The sequence below is a fragment of the Pogona vitticeps genome, chromosome 11 (assembly GCF_051106095.1).
Source record: "Pogona vitticeps strain Pit_001003342236 chromosome 11, PviZW2.1, whole genome shotgun sequence".
In the NCBI taxonomy this organism is placed as follows: domain Eukaryota; kingdom Metazoa; phylum Chordata; class Lepidosauria; order Squamata; family Agamidae; genus Pogona; species Pogona vitticeps.
The window spans coordinates 8,913,222-8,930,345 of NC_135793.1; the positions used below are offsets into that span (position 1 = coordinate 8,913,222).

The 17,124-nt window shown below is 44.4% G+C and overlaps 1 protein-coding gene across 1 annotated transcript in view; it reads left to right on the forward strand.

The window, feature by feature from the left end:
• The window catches only part of MID2 (midline 2), a 203,299-nt gene that overhangs the window by 152,325 nt on the left and 33,850 nt on the right, over nt 1-17,124 (forward strand). The window contains exon 4 of the mRNA XM_072981397.2: nt 8,026-8,133. Coding sequence (XP_072837498.2) covers nt 8,026-8,133 — 108 coding nt within the window. The remainder of the gene's footprint in view (nt 1-8,025; nt 8,134-17,124) is intronic.

Sequence of the window (17,124 nt, forward strand, 5' to 3'; positions counted from 1 at the left end):
CCCTCCCTCTTTGTTCCTTCCTCTGGTCCCATCTCTGCCAATCCTTCCTTCTTTCCTCTGGTCCCACCTCTGCAAATTCTTTTATAGGATGTAAATATGGGAAATAATAACAATGACCCAGCAATAAGGTTATAGGGTGATCTAGCCCTAATCTCATATATACAAGAATTTGTAAATAAATAGATAAAATAAAAATGGAGTGTGAACAATGGAGAGGAAAGAATGTGCAGATGTGTTATCCTATTCCTAAACATCATACCCCAATTGCCTACATTACCAAAATACCTTCTATGGACACCCCCTCCCTCATCTTTATGAGAATGTATCACAACACTAACTGCATGAAAAAAAGCCTGTTTGAATAATTCCGGCTTGAAAAAGTAGAAGCCCCCCAGTGGCAGAGGAGGGGAAAAAAACATATTGGGAGCAAAAAGGGCTGAACTGAGTAAACTCAATCTTTGTGTTATGTAGTCAGTAAAAAACACTTTGGATTCACCTGTTTTATAAGAGGAGCAAATCCTGCCGTATTTGACCATGTAGTCTCAATTTCACCTTCCATTAAAGGCAAATGTCTCATTTACATGGGAAATCACTATTTTACCCATGTGTATAAAATGACCTCATGAAGTTAGGGAGTTTAGCCACACCCTTCCTACGTATCATCTAGCTAATGGACTGCTGCAGGTGTAGGGATCTGCTTCCCCCAGTCTAGATAGAAAAGTCTACCCTTTCTAGCACAAACTTTTCTGAGGTATGAGAATCCCTCCCAAAGCCCATCGGAACTGAGTTGGGTAATGAGAAGGAAAATTAACTTCTCTGGTGGCTTCCCATTTCTGAATCTGGAAGTTGAGTCATGGCAACGGGACTTCTTACTAGGTTGGAACGTTTCGCTCCTCATCCAAATAGCTTGAGAGTTGGTAGGAGACCCCTGATATATCCTCCAGTTGGTTTCATTTCCCCCTGGTCTATATGTGCATATAGAAAATCCCTCACTCAACAGGCGTGGAAGCCTTAGATACATCCCATCTCCTATTTATCATGCTACCCTTTCATCTGTCCCAGAAAGATCAGGACCACACCCATGACAAGGGGTGGAGAAAGACTGCAGAAGTGGGATTATCCCTCACCCCCGAGTCATTTGTCCATCTAACAAGCCTATTCAGACCAAGGGGAAGTGAAACCAACGTGGAGGATAGATCAGGGGTCTCCTACCAACTCTCCTCAGACTGAAGAAGCTACTTGGATGAGGAGCGAAACGTTTCACCCTAACAAGAAAGAAGTCCAGTTGCATGACTCAACTTCCAGATAACCTCACTTGGATGACTGAGAATCTTCACAGATATCTTGACCCTGAAATGCTCACAGGGTACTACTGATTGTGTACCTTTCTGGGATGAAGGCCAAACTTTCTAATGCACCCAGGCCTTTTAACACATCACAAGTTTTCTTTTAAAAAATGTTGTCTCCATCTTTTGATTTTGTATTCATGTTGCCTTCTAATGATAAATTGTAAGGGTGGTTTGAGAAGCAGGAAAAACAAACACATAAAAAAGCAGAAAAAAAGAGAAGAACACAAAAACGGAAGCAAATCTTAGGAGCGATGATGGAAAATAGAATTTTATTGAAACAGTAAATGTCCAATGCATAAAATCCTTTGACGTGCTCAGGAAGTTTACTGTGTACATCCATTATGTTGTTGAATTTCTGGTTGCTTGTTTGATTATGTGCATTATAAATTATAAGCCATCCAGGAAATGTTGAACACAGAAGGGCAGGATATTAAAATATTTCAATTAAATAGTAAGCATCATCTATGTAAAGTTCGGCATCTCCTTTATGTGCGGCTTATCTGGGTTTACTTCAGGTAAGTCGGATGTGGGAAATCCAGAGCTAAGAGTCCAGGAGTAGTCACAGCAGTCTAATACAGTGGACCCTCGATTTACAGACGGCTCGGCTTACAGACTTTTCGAGTTGCAGACTTCTCTGCCTGCAAAATTTAGGTTCGACTTGCAGCCGGAGAATCAACCTACAGACTAGAAAAAAACCAAAATGGAACAAAAACGGAACAAAAACAGCCGGTTACGGATTAATCGGTTTTCAATGCATTGTAGGTCAATGGAGACTTGACCTACAGACTTTTCGACCTGCAGCCACCGTTCCAATATGGATTAATTCCGTAAGTAGAGGGTCCACTGTAATCAAACATGGAAATTCCAAAGAGTGTAGTCAAACTGGTCCAGAACACCATACAAGGAGCTATATGAAACATTGTCTTCATTAAACCTTCCAGTCTAAGCCTATGGTTTATATAGCTGAGCAGCTAGAACTCATCTGGAGGCAGGCATCCAGCTAGGAAAGAACTCAGTTACAGGATTTTATCTGCTGGTCTTGCTGGAAGAAGAGGTATTCTTTCAAGGAGATGACTACTCTCAAGGAGGTGTCTCCAGAATTGTCTTTCCCTGTACCCAAGCACTTTGTCTTGGTCCTTCAAGCTAGGTTCATGCCTTTACTCTCCAGCATTTTCATGGGGAGGTGGGCCGGTCTCCTCTGACTCAGGCATCGAATTGGCTTCTTCCAGGAGTACATTTTATGGACCTCTGTGGGCTCACAATCAGCAGGATATGACGGTTCTTCCCTCCTTTTAGATGCAAGGGGTTCCAGCTCATCTTTGTTGGAAAGCTTGTCCAGTAAGACGGTGAAATGAGGTGCCACTCAGTCTAAGTAACCAAAATGTTATTGATTAACTATAAAGTAGCTTTGTAACTATGGGTTAGGTTCTGTGGTGCCACAGAAGTAACCAATTAAATGTAATTTACTTATGACTAGTTATTTCCAAGTTCTCCAGATCCCACATATTTCTGTTCTTATTTTGTACTGATTTTAGACTTTTCTTCTTACATTTATATAGTTTGGTGCACACTTTGCCTAACATAATGCATTTCGTAAGGTGCATGCTTTTCTATGCATTTTTCCTATTGACTAATGCATGCTTATATGATTTCTTTGGAAGTACACTGTTTTGAGTTAGGCTCATTTGTTTACATTTAATTTGAAAAAAGAAAGAAGGTCTGCTGTTTGTGGATTCTTCCAAATGATAAGGCAAAAGATACATACACAATTTTCTTCATAGTTTGAGAGGCTACAAATGGAATACATTCATTTAAAAATTAATTTAATGTGAATTCATTTTCTACCTAATGTATACATTCCAGGCCAAAAGATTAAAACTGAATAGCTTTTTCTTCCCAGTAGATAGGGATGGGATGGTCTGTGAATTCCATGTAACTTCCAGATGCTGCTAGCCCGTCCTTCCACCTCTCCTCACCATGTCCCATGTTTTGAAATTTGATCTTTCAACTGGGCCTTAATTGTGGTCGGTGCTACTTCTGCTTTTCTGATGTTATGATTAGCAATTAAGGCTCATCTGTGAGCTGAGCCCTTTAGATCAAAGCAGAACCTTCTTTCATCATGGCTTTGGCCCCTTTTGCTAACTTCATTTTAGTGCAGCATCATTGCTCAGCCCTTCTGTATGCTTTGCAGCTCCCCTCCACCCCCTCAAAAGAACCCACCCTTGACTGATATCTCATTGCACTGTGCTTTGATCCAGAAGATCCACTCTTAAGGCTTATTAAGCTTCAGAGAACCTGCTGTGGTCAGATCAAAGCTGAGCCCTTTACAAAAGAGTGACTGCATTTCAGGATGTTGACTGTTTCACAAGTTGGTTAAGATGAACTGCTTAGTAGGAGCTGCAAGGTAGCTGAAGTCCAAGGTCTTTCAAGAGTAACTTGTATACACCGTAGGTCTAATTCTGCTGGTGCTCAGCCTGTGCTCACTTTAGAAAGAAGCGTACTCACACCCCTGCCTTGACCTGCATTTAGAAATAAAATCCTTACCCCAATGCATTTGTTATGGCCCTTTCTATAGCTGCTTTGAATTAGGATGGGGGACTTTCCCCTTTGCGGACCTTTTGGACTACAAGTCACAGAAGCCCTTGCAAGCATGGCCAAGGGAATAATATAGTCCCTAACATCTGGAGGAATGTCAGTTCCCCAGCTCTGACTTAAATAATGAAGATGGGCTTACGTTTACAGGCATATATCCAAATGTTTTTTACTTTACTCATTTAGTTGAAGGGGGAGAGGGGGTCAAGAATAACCTGCTTTTCAGTAAAAAAAAATTTTGTTATAGCTTAGGAATGTCAATAAAATAATGACAGCATAAGGTTAAAATCCAAAGAAACTGTGAAAATGACTAAATAACCATTTCAAACAACTACAGAAAGCAGCAATTGAAGCTTTGGTATTTTGCAAATTAAAATTAATCTCTTTAAAATGTTTAAAAAAAGTTTTCTGGATTGGTATAAAGAGACCATGAGTGGTCCCCATTTTGGACTGGAGGGACAGATTGCCCCCACTTTTGCATCCCTCCATTGGCCGTCAGAAGACAGTAGGCAACATGACAGTATCATCTGACTTCACTGGCCATTATTAAGCCACCAGATAGCTGTTGAAGATGAGAAACAGCAGGGATGGGAAAGACTTGGCCTTCCATGTGTTTTTGGAACTATCATGCTGGATAGCTCAGTGGTTTAGCTCTGTCGTTCTAAGATGATGATGATGATGATGATGATGATGATGATGATGATGATGATGATGATGATGATGATGACTCACCATTGGCTCTATTGGCAAGAGGCAATGGGAGTTACAGGCCAGCTACATCTGGAGGGACACCTAACACACAGCCCTGGATAAAGCCACTGTGTTCATGTCGTCCTGTGGTTGTCTCATAAACATCTGGCTGGCTGCTCTAGGGATAAAATACTGTACTAACCTAACATACTTTTTTCCTGCAGTTCATGTGTCTTATATCACACCTTTGTCCCAGTGCTGAAACTCAGGGCAGTTCAGCTTCAGATAAAAGCAGGCATAAATAAGAAAAGGTGAAAAGTTATATAATGTGGCAACAGTTCAAAGAATTAGAATATTCAAGTGACTGAATTAACAAACAATAATCAAAGTATTGAATTAAGAGACATATCATTATGAAAAAGTACAGCACCAATCCATTAAAAGCTATCCATTTTTCAGCAGGTAGTTGCTGAAAGATCTGTCTAACGAAAAGAATCTTAGTGGAAGGAGAAGAGGGAGGATGCAAGCTTAACCCTCCTTAGACAAGGATTGTACAAATACGGAGTCTGTCCACGCTGGCATATAGTTATGGTCTATGGTTCTCTGATGACACTCTTTGGCATGGGAAAAAAAGACCTCATCTGCTTGTCTTTCTACTGAAACGATCCATCCTTCCCCTTTAAGAGCTGGCCCGTATCTTTCTGGCTAAGGGCTAGGGCATGCAATCTTTTTGGAGTGATTTATTGAGATGCAAAATGGCTCTTTTTCTGCTTTTGGTACTTGAATTAAAATGGATTGCACTGAAAATCAGGACCTTTTAAGCACCGACTGGCTCGCATCAAATTTCACAGTGTGGACAGGCCCTTAGTTCTTGTCCTCTGATGCTTCCCTATAAGTACATTCGTATATGTATTCTGTACATCGAGCTCTCCCTCTGTTTCACCAAGTGCTGTGTCTTGACTCAAAATCTATAGGAGGACACATCAAATCGGATTTGCCCTTTTCTTTCAATTGGGAAGTCTCTGAATCCCCCTTAAGTGCTGCTGTTTTCCGCTTCATTTAGAAGTTCTAAGCTCTGTCAATTGCTTCTTCTAGCGCAGCAGAGGAAATGCCTCCCTTTTTTCCCATCGTGATATGCTTTCATCGTGTGTCTTTGGAGGAAAAAGCTCTTAGAGCCGGCATGAAACTAAGCATGAAGAAAGAGCTTTGAAACCAGGGAGATCCCTTTTGTGTCTGTTGCGGATCCAGCAACCCTCAGAAGCCATTCAGCCTTGGTGCACCTAAGAAATATCCCTCAACCTTACCTGCATCCGGCTGGGGATCTCTTTGCTGAGAAGATTACATGTTTTGGCAATTATAGAATGGAAGGGGTTAATATCCATTTTGTTCCGTCTATGTTTTGTATTACCTTTTGCCAGGGCATGTAATTTTCTCTCTCCTGAAATGCAAATTAAACACAATGTATATGGGCCAATCAGAGATTTTCTGCTAGTGTAAAAGCAGCTTCAGGGGACCTCCTTTTATCAGAAACACAGCAGGATTGAAAAGAGTAACGAAAGTTTTTTGCCTGTTGGAATCCTGGCGGTTACTGTTCCAGTTTGCCTGTTGGTTCAATACATTTCAAGCCAAATGAACATCTGCCTTCTACTACATTACGTATTTACTTTGACACTGGGTTGTGGTGGCAAGCTTAAACCAAAGTTTTTTTTTAGAAATTGGCTATGCTGCTTAAGGGAATGTGAGAGTAACTGTCTAAAAAAAGTTTTCCAAATCTTGGCTTCCACATAGCTAAACAAAAAAATGAGGAATACGTGGCTGCCCCAAGAATACTGCAGTCTGACATCCCAGCATAAAGCAAGCCAAGCTGGTTTGTACTGGGGTGTTGGCCTGCAGTATCTCTGGCATGAAATACATGATTCAGACTTACTCATGAAAAGGACCTTGATTATGAGGAGTCTTTGAGTGAGTTTGGCCTGCAAGCAATTGCTGGTGATACACACATGGAGTCAGTTGATGTACTTTGGCCACCAGATGTTCTTGGACTACAACTCCCTGAAGCCTTCACTGCCACCTCTGCTGGCCAGGATTTCTGGGAGTTGAAGTCCAAGAACATCTGGAGGTCCAAAGGTTGAGAAGCACTGCTATAGAGAACTTGATTCCATGGGTCTATTCAGGGTGGGAATTGGATTTAAGAGGGAAGGGGGTACGCTGGAAGCAGGCTCTGCTTTGCATGGCTGCCAACCTTCCTTCTGACTCTAGAGGCTGTGTGAAGAGCTGAGAAGTGTCTCAGCCGCCTCTTCCCACTCCAAAACAAGGCTTTCACTTACTCATTCATTCATTCATTCATTCATTCATTCATTCATTCATTCATTCATTCATTCATTCATTCATTCATTCCTATGCTGCCTTACAACAGATAAAACAGCAGACTTAAAAACCCTATAAAATTGTCATATAAAAAAATATAAAGCATATATTAAGATGTCAGCCGACACAGCCAGCAGGGACGGCTGAGGGGCCTGATGCCGAGGGAGGCCCGGAAGGAAAAAACAAGAAACCAGGCCTTCTCGGCGGTGGCCCCTCGGCTGTGGAACACTCTCCCTACTGAAATTCGGCTGGCACCCTCGCTGGGCGTTTTCAAAAGGCAGTTAAAAACTTGGTTATTTAAACAGGCCTTCCCTCCAGCCAATTAAGTGATCTTTTTTCCTCCCTCTTCTTGAGTCCTGCCATCTTGGAAATGTGTTGTTTAAAATTAATTGTAAGAATTGTATTTTTATATATGTTTTTTGATGTGTTTTAACCAATGTAAGCCGTCCCGAGTAGACGCTGTCTAGAGGGGCGGGGTAAAAAATCAAATAAATAAATAAATAAATAAATAAATAAATAAATAAATAAATAAATAAATAAATAAATAAATAAATATTAAAAATCAATTTTAAAAACCATTCAAAAACATTTTAAAACCTGAAAGTTAAACACCAACCTTGCTGAGAGAACTTACTACTTAAAAGCCTGCCTAAAGAGAGAGGTCTTTGCCAGACGATGGAAAGACAAGAGGGAGGCGGTCAACCTCTTCAGGCAGTGCCTTCCAAAGCTGGGGAGCAGCCACTGAGAAGGCCTTCTCTCGTGTCCTCACCAAATGAGATTATCAGAGTGTGACACCCACAAAACCCGGTCCTGAGATCCAGAATCTTGTATACTTGTCTTTAAGTCCCTTCGTGCAGCTTTCTTTTTTCAAGCTCTTATGTTTTGAGAAGCTCCAGATGGTTATTCAAAGAGGACCTCTACTGCAGAGGACATGACATGTAACTTTGCTCAGACCACCCCTGACAGTAGGAGTACCCCCACCTTGAAGCTCCATTCTTATAGCTTCCCTTGGTTTTGTCTTGGCTAGGTGAACACCGCCATGCACGAGGCCAAGCTGATGGAAGAGTGTGACGAACTGATGGAGATCATCCGTCAGCGCAAGCAAGTGATTGCTGTCAAGATCAAAGAGACAAAGGTAGGATCCCAGTGCTCACTGGGAGATACATATGGCCCCAAAAGGTCACTTTTCCGAGCTCTGCCCTTTCCGGCATGGTGGGAGGACTTTTCTGTTTCTGTGTCATGAGTGAAAACCGGTAGTCCATGTAATTATTTTAGCATCTGGGTGTTTTTAATGGTTATCCATCCCTTGGAGGCATGGCACAATCTGAGCCTGAGTGTCTTGTGTTGTAATCTGAGTAAGACATCATTATCCACACTAGCTTGGTGGCTAGAGACACAGAAGCTAAGGCTGGAATAATAAGCATATTGGTACCTGTGGTAGGCTGTTGTGATAGGGTGGGCTGCAATTAAGAGAGAGGGGGGGCGTATACATAATACAGTGGTGCCCATTGAAACGCATTAAAACCTGTTTAATGCGTTCCAATGGGCTGGAAACTCACCATCTAGCGAAGAGCTTCCATAGGGCGGCCATTTTCGCTGCCTGTGCAGTGAGGAATCCATCACAGAAAACAGCGCGGAGCCATTTTGTGTACCCGGTGGCCATTTTGAAACCGCCAATCAGCTGTTTTAAAATCATCATTTTGTGAAGAATCTGTTCCCGAAGCAGGGAACCGTTCATCGCAAAGCGAAAAAACCCCATTCAGACCATCGTTTTACTATTGCAATTGCGATCGCAAAAAGATCGTCGTAATGCAGTTTCGTCGTAAAGCGAGGCAATCGTAAAGTGAGGCACGACTGTAATTGGGTAGATAGTCACTATGGCTGCCGAGCTGAGAAAAGTTCACATTTTTGGACCACAGCTCCTATAGTGTCTACAAAGCTGAGAAATTCTTAGTCCTGATAAGCAGCTTTTCCAGACTCAGTGTAGCATGCTGTCTCATCACGGAGGGCTCAGAACTCTGTGTAACTTTGCTTAGATTATATGTTCCCAGTTTCCTTAGACTAGACTAGGTGTCCCCCTCTGGAAGGTGAAAGAACTAGTGATGGGTTTTGCAGGATTGTCATGAGATCAAACGGCATGAGAAGTACAAAGTAGGGGTTCGGATAGCACCATTAGAATCATGCATGGCCCTTATAGAAAGCTGTGATTGCAAAGTGTGGTTGGAAAATATACATAGTTTTTAATCCTAAACATACTGTATTTTAGGAGGAGCAGAGGCCCCCTGAATAAAGTAGGATTTGCTGTCAAGTAGATATGCATAAGACTGCACGGTTGCGCAACATGAGGAACTCTTCCTGAACATGGCAGAACAGACCTGGGCAAAGTGCGGCCCGAGGGCCACATACGGCCCATGAGCCGCTCCTGTCCGACCCGCCGGTTGACGCTTCAGTCCGGGGGTTCAAGCACTTTTCAAGCCCAAGACAGACTGGATTTCTCTCACTGAACAAGTTGAACATCAAAACCATTTATAGCTTTTTGTCTAAAGTTGATCAGTTGCTTATCTTTAACATACAGTAAAAAACCTCTTTAGTATTTGTGAAAATTAACAAGTTTAAAATAGAAACAACCATAACATCACTGTTTCGTTTTGTTTTTAAGTAAAGTTGGTTCGGCCTCTGAACACAGTTCAGCTTTTTCATGTGCCCCCCCCCCATAGAAATTAATTGCTCACCCCTGTGGTAGAACTTACTTGTGAGGGTTTTTTTTTTTTTTTTAAATCAAGCTGTATACGTTCCAAATGCAAAATTGGAACACATTCGAACTTGAACCTTGGATATTTGGACCTGCCTTGATGAAGACTGAAGCTAGGGATATGGGTATAACAAGAGTGAGTCTCCTTCAGTGGATTGTGCAAAAACAGCCAAATTGGTTTTGCAGGCAGAAGTGAATGTAAGAAGTCCCTGTGCCATATACAAAAATCCGATTGTTTCATAAGTAAAGAATTTAGTTTCCTGAGCACCTCAACTTTCATTTTATATAACGGAATAACAGAAAGTCCCCCCTATACTAAGGGCCATGTGCATAACAATTTATTCAGGTTGCAAAATTCATTTCCCCCTTTCCCCCTCCTGCTTGGTGCAGCATCATTTTTCCCCTGGCTGGGAACACACATCCCTAAATAGCATTTGTGCTGAAGCTCAGTCATGCGGTGGTGGTTTAAAAAAAAGGTAGTTGCTGGAGAGGAGGAGTAAACTGTTGCTTGGCTCTGAGATGGGACTGGCAGCTGATTGAGCCTCTAAGCATGGCATGGATTCCTTTATTGGCTGAACATCATTCAGATGTCAATTGCTCTGATTTGCAGACTCCCACAATGGCAAAACAGAGCTGTTTTCTTAGGCACGACCCTACCTGAGTTGTAGTCCTTGCAGGGCCTTGTTCGGTGAGCAGCAACCACTGGGTGGCCCACCTTTCGCCTCTTTGCTGTGCCAGGGGTTCACAGCGCCCACTCTTCCCTTCCTCTAATCACTTTCTAGTTAAGTGTAGGCTGAACAAATCATCCATCAGCCCATTAACTCCCAGCAGGAGAGTCACTTCCTTGTGCAAACAGCCATTTGAAGTTTGGTCTGCCTGCTGCTAGCTGGAACTAACCTCTCTCTTGCTTGCTTCTTTGGCTTTAGTTTTCATATTTCCCCATAATGATGAGTGAGGCCGGGCAGGGAAAGATTGACAGGATCCACTCCAGTGAGCAGAGTTGCCAGCCGGTAGGAGAGAAGGGTGCAAATTGCTTTTCACAGCTGCATTTGACTCGCTTCCGTTTCTGTCCCTGCTCCCTCCGCCTGCTTGTTCTTGGTTACAGAGTGCTGAAATAATCCTTCTGCTCCAGAGATGCCCTTTTCCCTTCCCTTCCTGGGGTTTGTACCCTAAATGCCTACTGAGACGTAAAGGGACAGGTTGTTGCATGCAAAAGATTCCAAATCCGAGCTATAAAATCTGTGTTGGTCATGAGACCAATCCCCAAATCGTGTTACGGTGGTACTTTATTAAGGCCAAATAAGCAGAATGGTCCAAAAATCAATCTGTCTGTCTGTCTGTCTGTCTCTCTCGCTCTCTCTCTCTGTGCGTGTGTGTATATAAAAAGGCGGGATTGTTAAAGTACAGTGTTCTGCATGATCTCTCAAGGAGGAATGAAGGAATTAGCCATGTTCAGATGTTACACAAACAGGTGCTATGTGCCTAATCTGGCCCCATCTGTCATTAACATTCTTCACAGCTTCAGTACTGGGGGCTGAAGGGGAGAAAGAACTTGCTTTACAGATGCGCGAGATCCCAGATTTTCCAAGTTTCTTGCTCATATGTATGGCCTGCACAAGAGCAGAAAACTCTTCAAATTCCATGTGGAAGCCATGAATAAATAATGCAGCAGTGGAGAAGGGGCGCAGCAAAGCACTCCCTTCTAAGCACGTTCATAGCGCTGGATTTGGTAATGCCTGAATAGGGCTGAAGTTGCAGATAGTGTGGAGTAAGTGTGGCTCGTTGAATGTTAGGCTTTCACTCTGTACGATGATGCTGAAGTGGACAGATTTGCTCATCCACATCCATGGCTTTGAGTGCTTACCTCTGACGTCCAGGGTTAAGCCGCCGTATATTAGACTATGGTGGGGCTGAATGGGACTTGCCCTCATTTTTTTTCCTGACCGCTTCTTTCTACCTCTGTAAAGGAGGCAGGTCTGAGATGGCCCTGCCCAAGCTGGGGAGAGGGATCGCTGTGCTGGGGACCAGAGTAAAAGAGGGAGATTTTGGGTTTAAGACAATACCAGAATTCCTGGCTTTTTAAAATATATATATATATCCAGGATGGAAAGAACTTGCAGTTATTTTTAAAAAACTGAATGCTAGGAAAAGCAAAACGAACAGATTTTCATAATCTCGCCTCCCTGTCTCATTTTAGGTCTTAAGCTGCTAGACACCAACACATGAGTGTTAATCTTCCCAAAAACATACGAATATACCTTAGGTCACTTTGTCCATAGATGCCAGGGTTACCTGTGATTCATAGGCAGAGCTCTTTCCCACTTGTTTACAATTAGGTCTCCTTTTAATTGGAACTGACTGATGAGGGTCCCCCTGCAAGGAGAGCAGATGCTCTGCCCCTATGCCACTGAGAAACCCATCTTCACAGCTGCTGTTTCTGAGCTGGAGGGCACGGAGGTGTAGCGATGGCGGCGGCAGGTGCCCCAGCAGCTGGCAGGTGTACTCGGGGAGCCCCTTGTCATGCTGCTTCCTTAGGGGGTGTGGCAGTGAGAGGCTAGAAGTTCACGTCTCATTTGACATCTATCTGCATTTTGTTCAAATTTTGGATGAGGCCGCTCTGACGTAAGGTTAGTGGCATGCATGCAAGCGTCCTGTGAATGTTTTGTCCGTCGTGGCTGCTTGGGAACATTGCCTGGTAGCATGGTCTGTCTCCACCCCAGTCAAAGTATAAGTATCCCTCGAACATCAAGCTGTCATTGAGTGCAAATGCATGCCTCTCTCCCAGAGTGTAGTCCCCCATCATCACGACTGAAGCCTGCTTACTCTGAAAGAAACAGGGTCCAGCAATGCGTCAGCTTTAGGCCGAGAGCGGTCGCTTGGAAATCTCTCGTGTCCTGCTTCCTCAGCGTGTTGCTGATTGCAGTAGAGCTTGGATAAAGCTACCTCTCAACTTCCAGGATCCCCCTTCTGCCTTTGTATCTGATTGAAGGCTTTGGCATTTGCTTTGCATGTGTTCTTTCTGTACAGTATTTGCAACTTCACTTCTTCATCGTTTATAACCGACATTTACATAGCTCTAACTGTGTTGTGACAATACCTGACAAGGTTTTTTTTTCTTTCTTTCCTTTATTTAATTTCTGACATTTCAGTTCATTGCTTTCCTACTGTTTTCTTTTTCAGGAATGTGTTTCGGGGGGGGGGGGTGTCTCCATTTCTTCCTTCCTTCCTGACATCTAGCTGTGCGTGAGCAGCAGGGGTCCCTTTTTCTGAGACTTTTAAAGCAATGAATTGGTGAAATACTCATTGGGAGGAAGAGAGCCATTTTGATTCGGGCGGATTAAGAGCCGGGGTGGCGACCTGCGCGCGCATAATCCAGAAACGGGAGTGTGTTGCGGAGAACATGGAATGGGTGGTGGAGGGGGCCTGGCCTCCTAGGAAAGGTGGCCGTGATGATGCCGAGGGCTTCACTGGGGTGAGGCTTCACCGCGCCCTCTTTCGTGGACGTGACAGCCACGGAGACAGAGGAACGCTGTGGTATCTCTGCCCATCGCTGGTGCTGCCATCTCTGTGTCGCTTGTCAGAAGCGGGCTTCAACCTGACAGGCTGCCCCAAGGCAGCTGTTCCAGCTCTTAATTTAGAAGCTGACAAGGAAGAGTGCAGAAAGCTCTCCGCCGTGCCTGCTCAACGAGACTCTTCCCATAGCATGGAAATATCCCCTCTTCCCTCCCCGCAGAAAGAGAGGGACAGCAGTTGAATTCTCTGTGCTGTTGCAGGAAGGCAAGAGACAAGTTGGGCATGCCATTAGAGAGAGTCGTTCTGCTGATGGCATTCTTAGCAAATCCTGTCAGGAAGATAGGACGTTGCCCAGAACCCTTAGTTCTGTCTAGTCCAGTGTTACGGACGCTCACTGGCAGCCGTGACTCTTGGGGATTCCAGCAGGATTTCCTCCCTCGCTTTTCTTAGAGGTGCCTAAAGATTGAAGCTTGGGACCATCTGCACAGAGAGCATCTGTGCTGCCCCTCAGCTATGGTCCCCTCCCAGTACAAGCACGTGGCATTCCTCCGTGGTCACCCGTCGTCATACCGACTAACCCCTGCTTGCTGTTGTGTGCCATCAAGCCAGAACTGACTTACTGAGACCTTAATAGAGTTTTTAAGGTAAGTGAAGTATTTAAGGAGAGACCTTCCCAGTTCCACGCTCCCAGCGAGTTTCCGCGGCAGAGCCAAGAAATCAAACTCAGGCCCCCTGAGCCCTAGTCGATGACGCTCTCCACTGCACCACAGCCTTAAAATAAGGAAAAGCCAATTTCTGTGTGATGGTTTGGTTTTGGATGCTGATGCCAACAGAGTTGAAGGGCCAGATTGCCATTCAGTGAGTGGGTTGGCAAATGAAGACACACAACCCAACAGAGTGTAACCTCTGCGTCAGGTGGCGGCAGTGGCAAAACCGAAACATATATCCCTGTCTTCGTTGGTGCTCATTGTCTATGGCCAGTGTTAATGAGAGAAATGCCATTTTTTTGCTGCCAATTTGGTTCTAATCCCTTCTCCCTACCCCAGCTATGTACACCCTCCGTATAGGCCCCCAAAGCCGTGTGAATCTGAACAAGTTGATTGGAATCCAGGAAAGCTTAGGGTAAAATGGGTATATTAAGTCTTCTGGCTACCCCAGATCCTTTATTGCTTTGCTAGAATATTCAAATACAGCTGCCCCTTTGAAAATCCTTGCCTTTGGCTTCCGGGCTCTGTAGTTGCTGTGAAACTCTGGATAACAAGTAGCATTAGGCCAGGCTTATTGAGTTTCCACCTGAGCTGAAGGCTATGCTGGCCTAACAGAACAAGATAATGCGTTGCCTTAAGCACATTTCAGAAATAGGCAAAAGGGTGATGCACAAATGCTCTGTGATAGAATTAAATACTTCTTTAAAGTGTGCATAATGCTTCATCTGGGTTTTCTCGGTAATTCGAACAACGGCTGTGTAAGATAGTCAGCAAGGTCCTCATTCTGCTCTCTTGTGCACTGGTCAGACAGCCTTTGGAGTGCTTTGTCCAGTGACGGAACCCACATTTTTAAAATGAAATGTGACAAGCTGAATGGCAAAGCAAAAAAAAAGCGAAGCATGCTGCTTATATATTGCCCCATAGTGCTTCAAACATTGTCTGTAGGGTTTACGAGTTAATTATGCATGCGGCACATTCCCCCTTCCTCCAGCGAGCTGGGTACTCATTTTACCGACCGCGGAAGGATGGAAGGCTGAGTGAACCTTGAGCCGCTACCTGGGATTGAACCCCGGGTCATGAGCACAGTTTTGGCTGCAGTACAGCAGCTTAACCACTGCGCCACGAGGCATTGTGCAACACGTTACCTCGACAGTTGGTAGGCTTTCTCTGCTGGAACCATTTAGCAGCTGAGCCCAGTGTGTTGTATCGGATAGAGTGATGTTTTGGAGACCAGGGTTTGAATCCCTGCTCAGCCATGGGACCTCACCGAGGGAGTGGAACTGGTAAAACCATTCCTTAAATGTCCCACTTACCTTTAAAGTCCTGTTAGGGTGGCTAGAAGTCAGTTCTGACTTCATAGCATATAACACAACAATTTCAGCTGATTAGCTGGGCAGCTATTTGTCAGGGATACTGTAGATGCCTTTTGAACTGCAGAGTGTACATTGAGTAGGATGGGTTGAACTGGATGGCCCTCAAGGAACCTTCCGTGCTCCCTCCATGAGTTTATAGTTGCCGATTATTGCAGGCGTTGGGAGTCTGCAGTTCGGTGCCCTGTGCTTTAAAGCCACAGCCAAAGCAAATGATTTATGCAACTGATTAATAGCATGAATGACATGTTACCTGCTTGGGACTTAGGCGGCACGGCTCTGGCAAGAGAAGACATTTTATGTAGCAACAGTTGGATGTTGTTTCCTGCTTGTTGATTTCTAATGTACTGCTTAATTATTGATTTCTAATGGTGGAGTGAATTGGTCCCACACAGACACAGAGAGAGAGAGAGAGAGAGAGAGAGAGAGAGAGAGAGGGAGAGAGAGAATATGTAGCCTTCCAGATTTTGTTGCATGACGCATGTGGGTGTGCTTCACTGGTGGCTGTGCTGATTGAGGCCGATGAGCATCGCACTCTAACATGGTATGTGGAGCACCACACATCTCTGCTGTACTTGGTGCCCTGCCTGCATTTCCAATTTGAGGAGGCGATTAGCAGGTCCATTCCAAGATAGCGTTCTGCCCCCAGTATCATCCTGGTTCTCCTTATATAGGGGGTAGGTAAACCAGCTTAGGCATGGCCATTTGGGAGAGTCTTTGGGAAAAAAAGATCTGGCCACCTAAAATGTTTCCACGAGCATCACTTTGATGCTCAGCCCCTTCCCCCCTAAAACCAAAAGCACACATCCAGCCTGTTCCACAATTATTGCCCCACTTTTTATTTCTCTTTTTGGAATTGGTGCAGCCCATAGCACACTTTTGGCCATCAAACTGGTCCTTTGACCACTGAGACATGCCCACCTCTGCCTTACACCGAGGGAACCTCCGAGTGTCACCAGCTACAATTCCCATCAGCCCCAGACAGTGCAACCAATTGTGCAGGTGATGCAAAATGTAGCTTTGGAGGGCCCTTTTAGCTGTGTACTCAGGGAGAGCGGTCAAGCCTCTCTCTCACACACAGCCTTTTAGTCTTTCTCCGCAACTCCCCCGCCAGGACAGAGAACACACAGGGGCCCTCTAAATATTGACGTGGTGCACTTCCCAGAAGCCCTAGCCAGCACAGTCAGTTGTGAGGGATTGTGGGAGTTGCAGTCTGACAACTTACTCCCCGCTGCTGAAATAGGGAAGGTGTTGCTTGTCAAAACAGGACTCCCAGGGCCTGTGGCATGAAGTTACTTTTGCTTAAATGTTGTAGATAAGTCGCTGTTGTACAGTGGTGCCTTGCTAGACAATGATAATCCATTCCACTGAAATTGCTGTTTAGCAAAATCATCGTCTAGCGAAAAGCATTTCCTATTGGAATGCATTGAAAACTGTTTAATGTGTTCCAATATGGAAGAATCGTCGTTGTCTAGTGAAGATCGGCCATAGGAAAGCCGCTTTGCGAACCGCCAACCAGCTGTTTAAATCGCTGTCTTGTGAAGCTTAGGTCCTGAAAACAGCCAGTTTGCGAGCACGGAGAAGGCTGTCAAAACCGTCGTCTAGCGAAAATCGGTTTGCGAAGCAGGGACCAAACATTGTCCAGCAAAATTCCCTCATAGGAATCACTGTTTTGCGAATCACTATAGCGATCGCAAAAAGCCAATGTCTAGCTAAAAAACTGTCATGCAGGGTAACTGTCTAGCGAGGCACCACTGTAGTCGGTCATGCCCAGTGGAATTTTT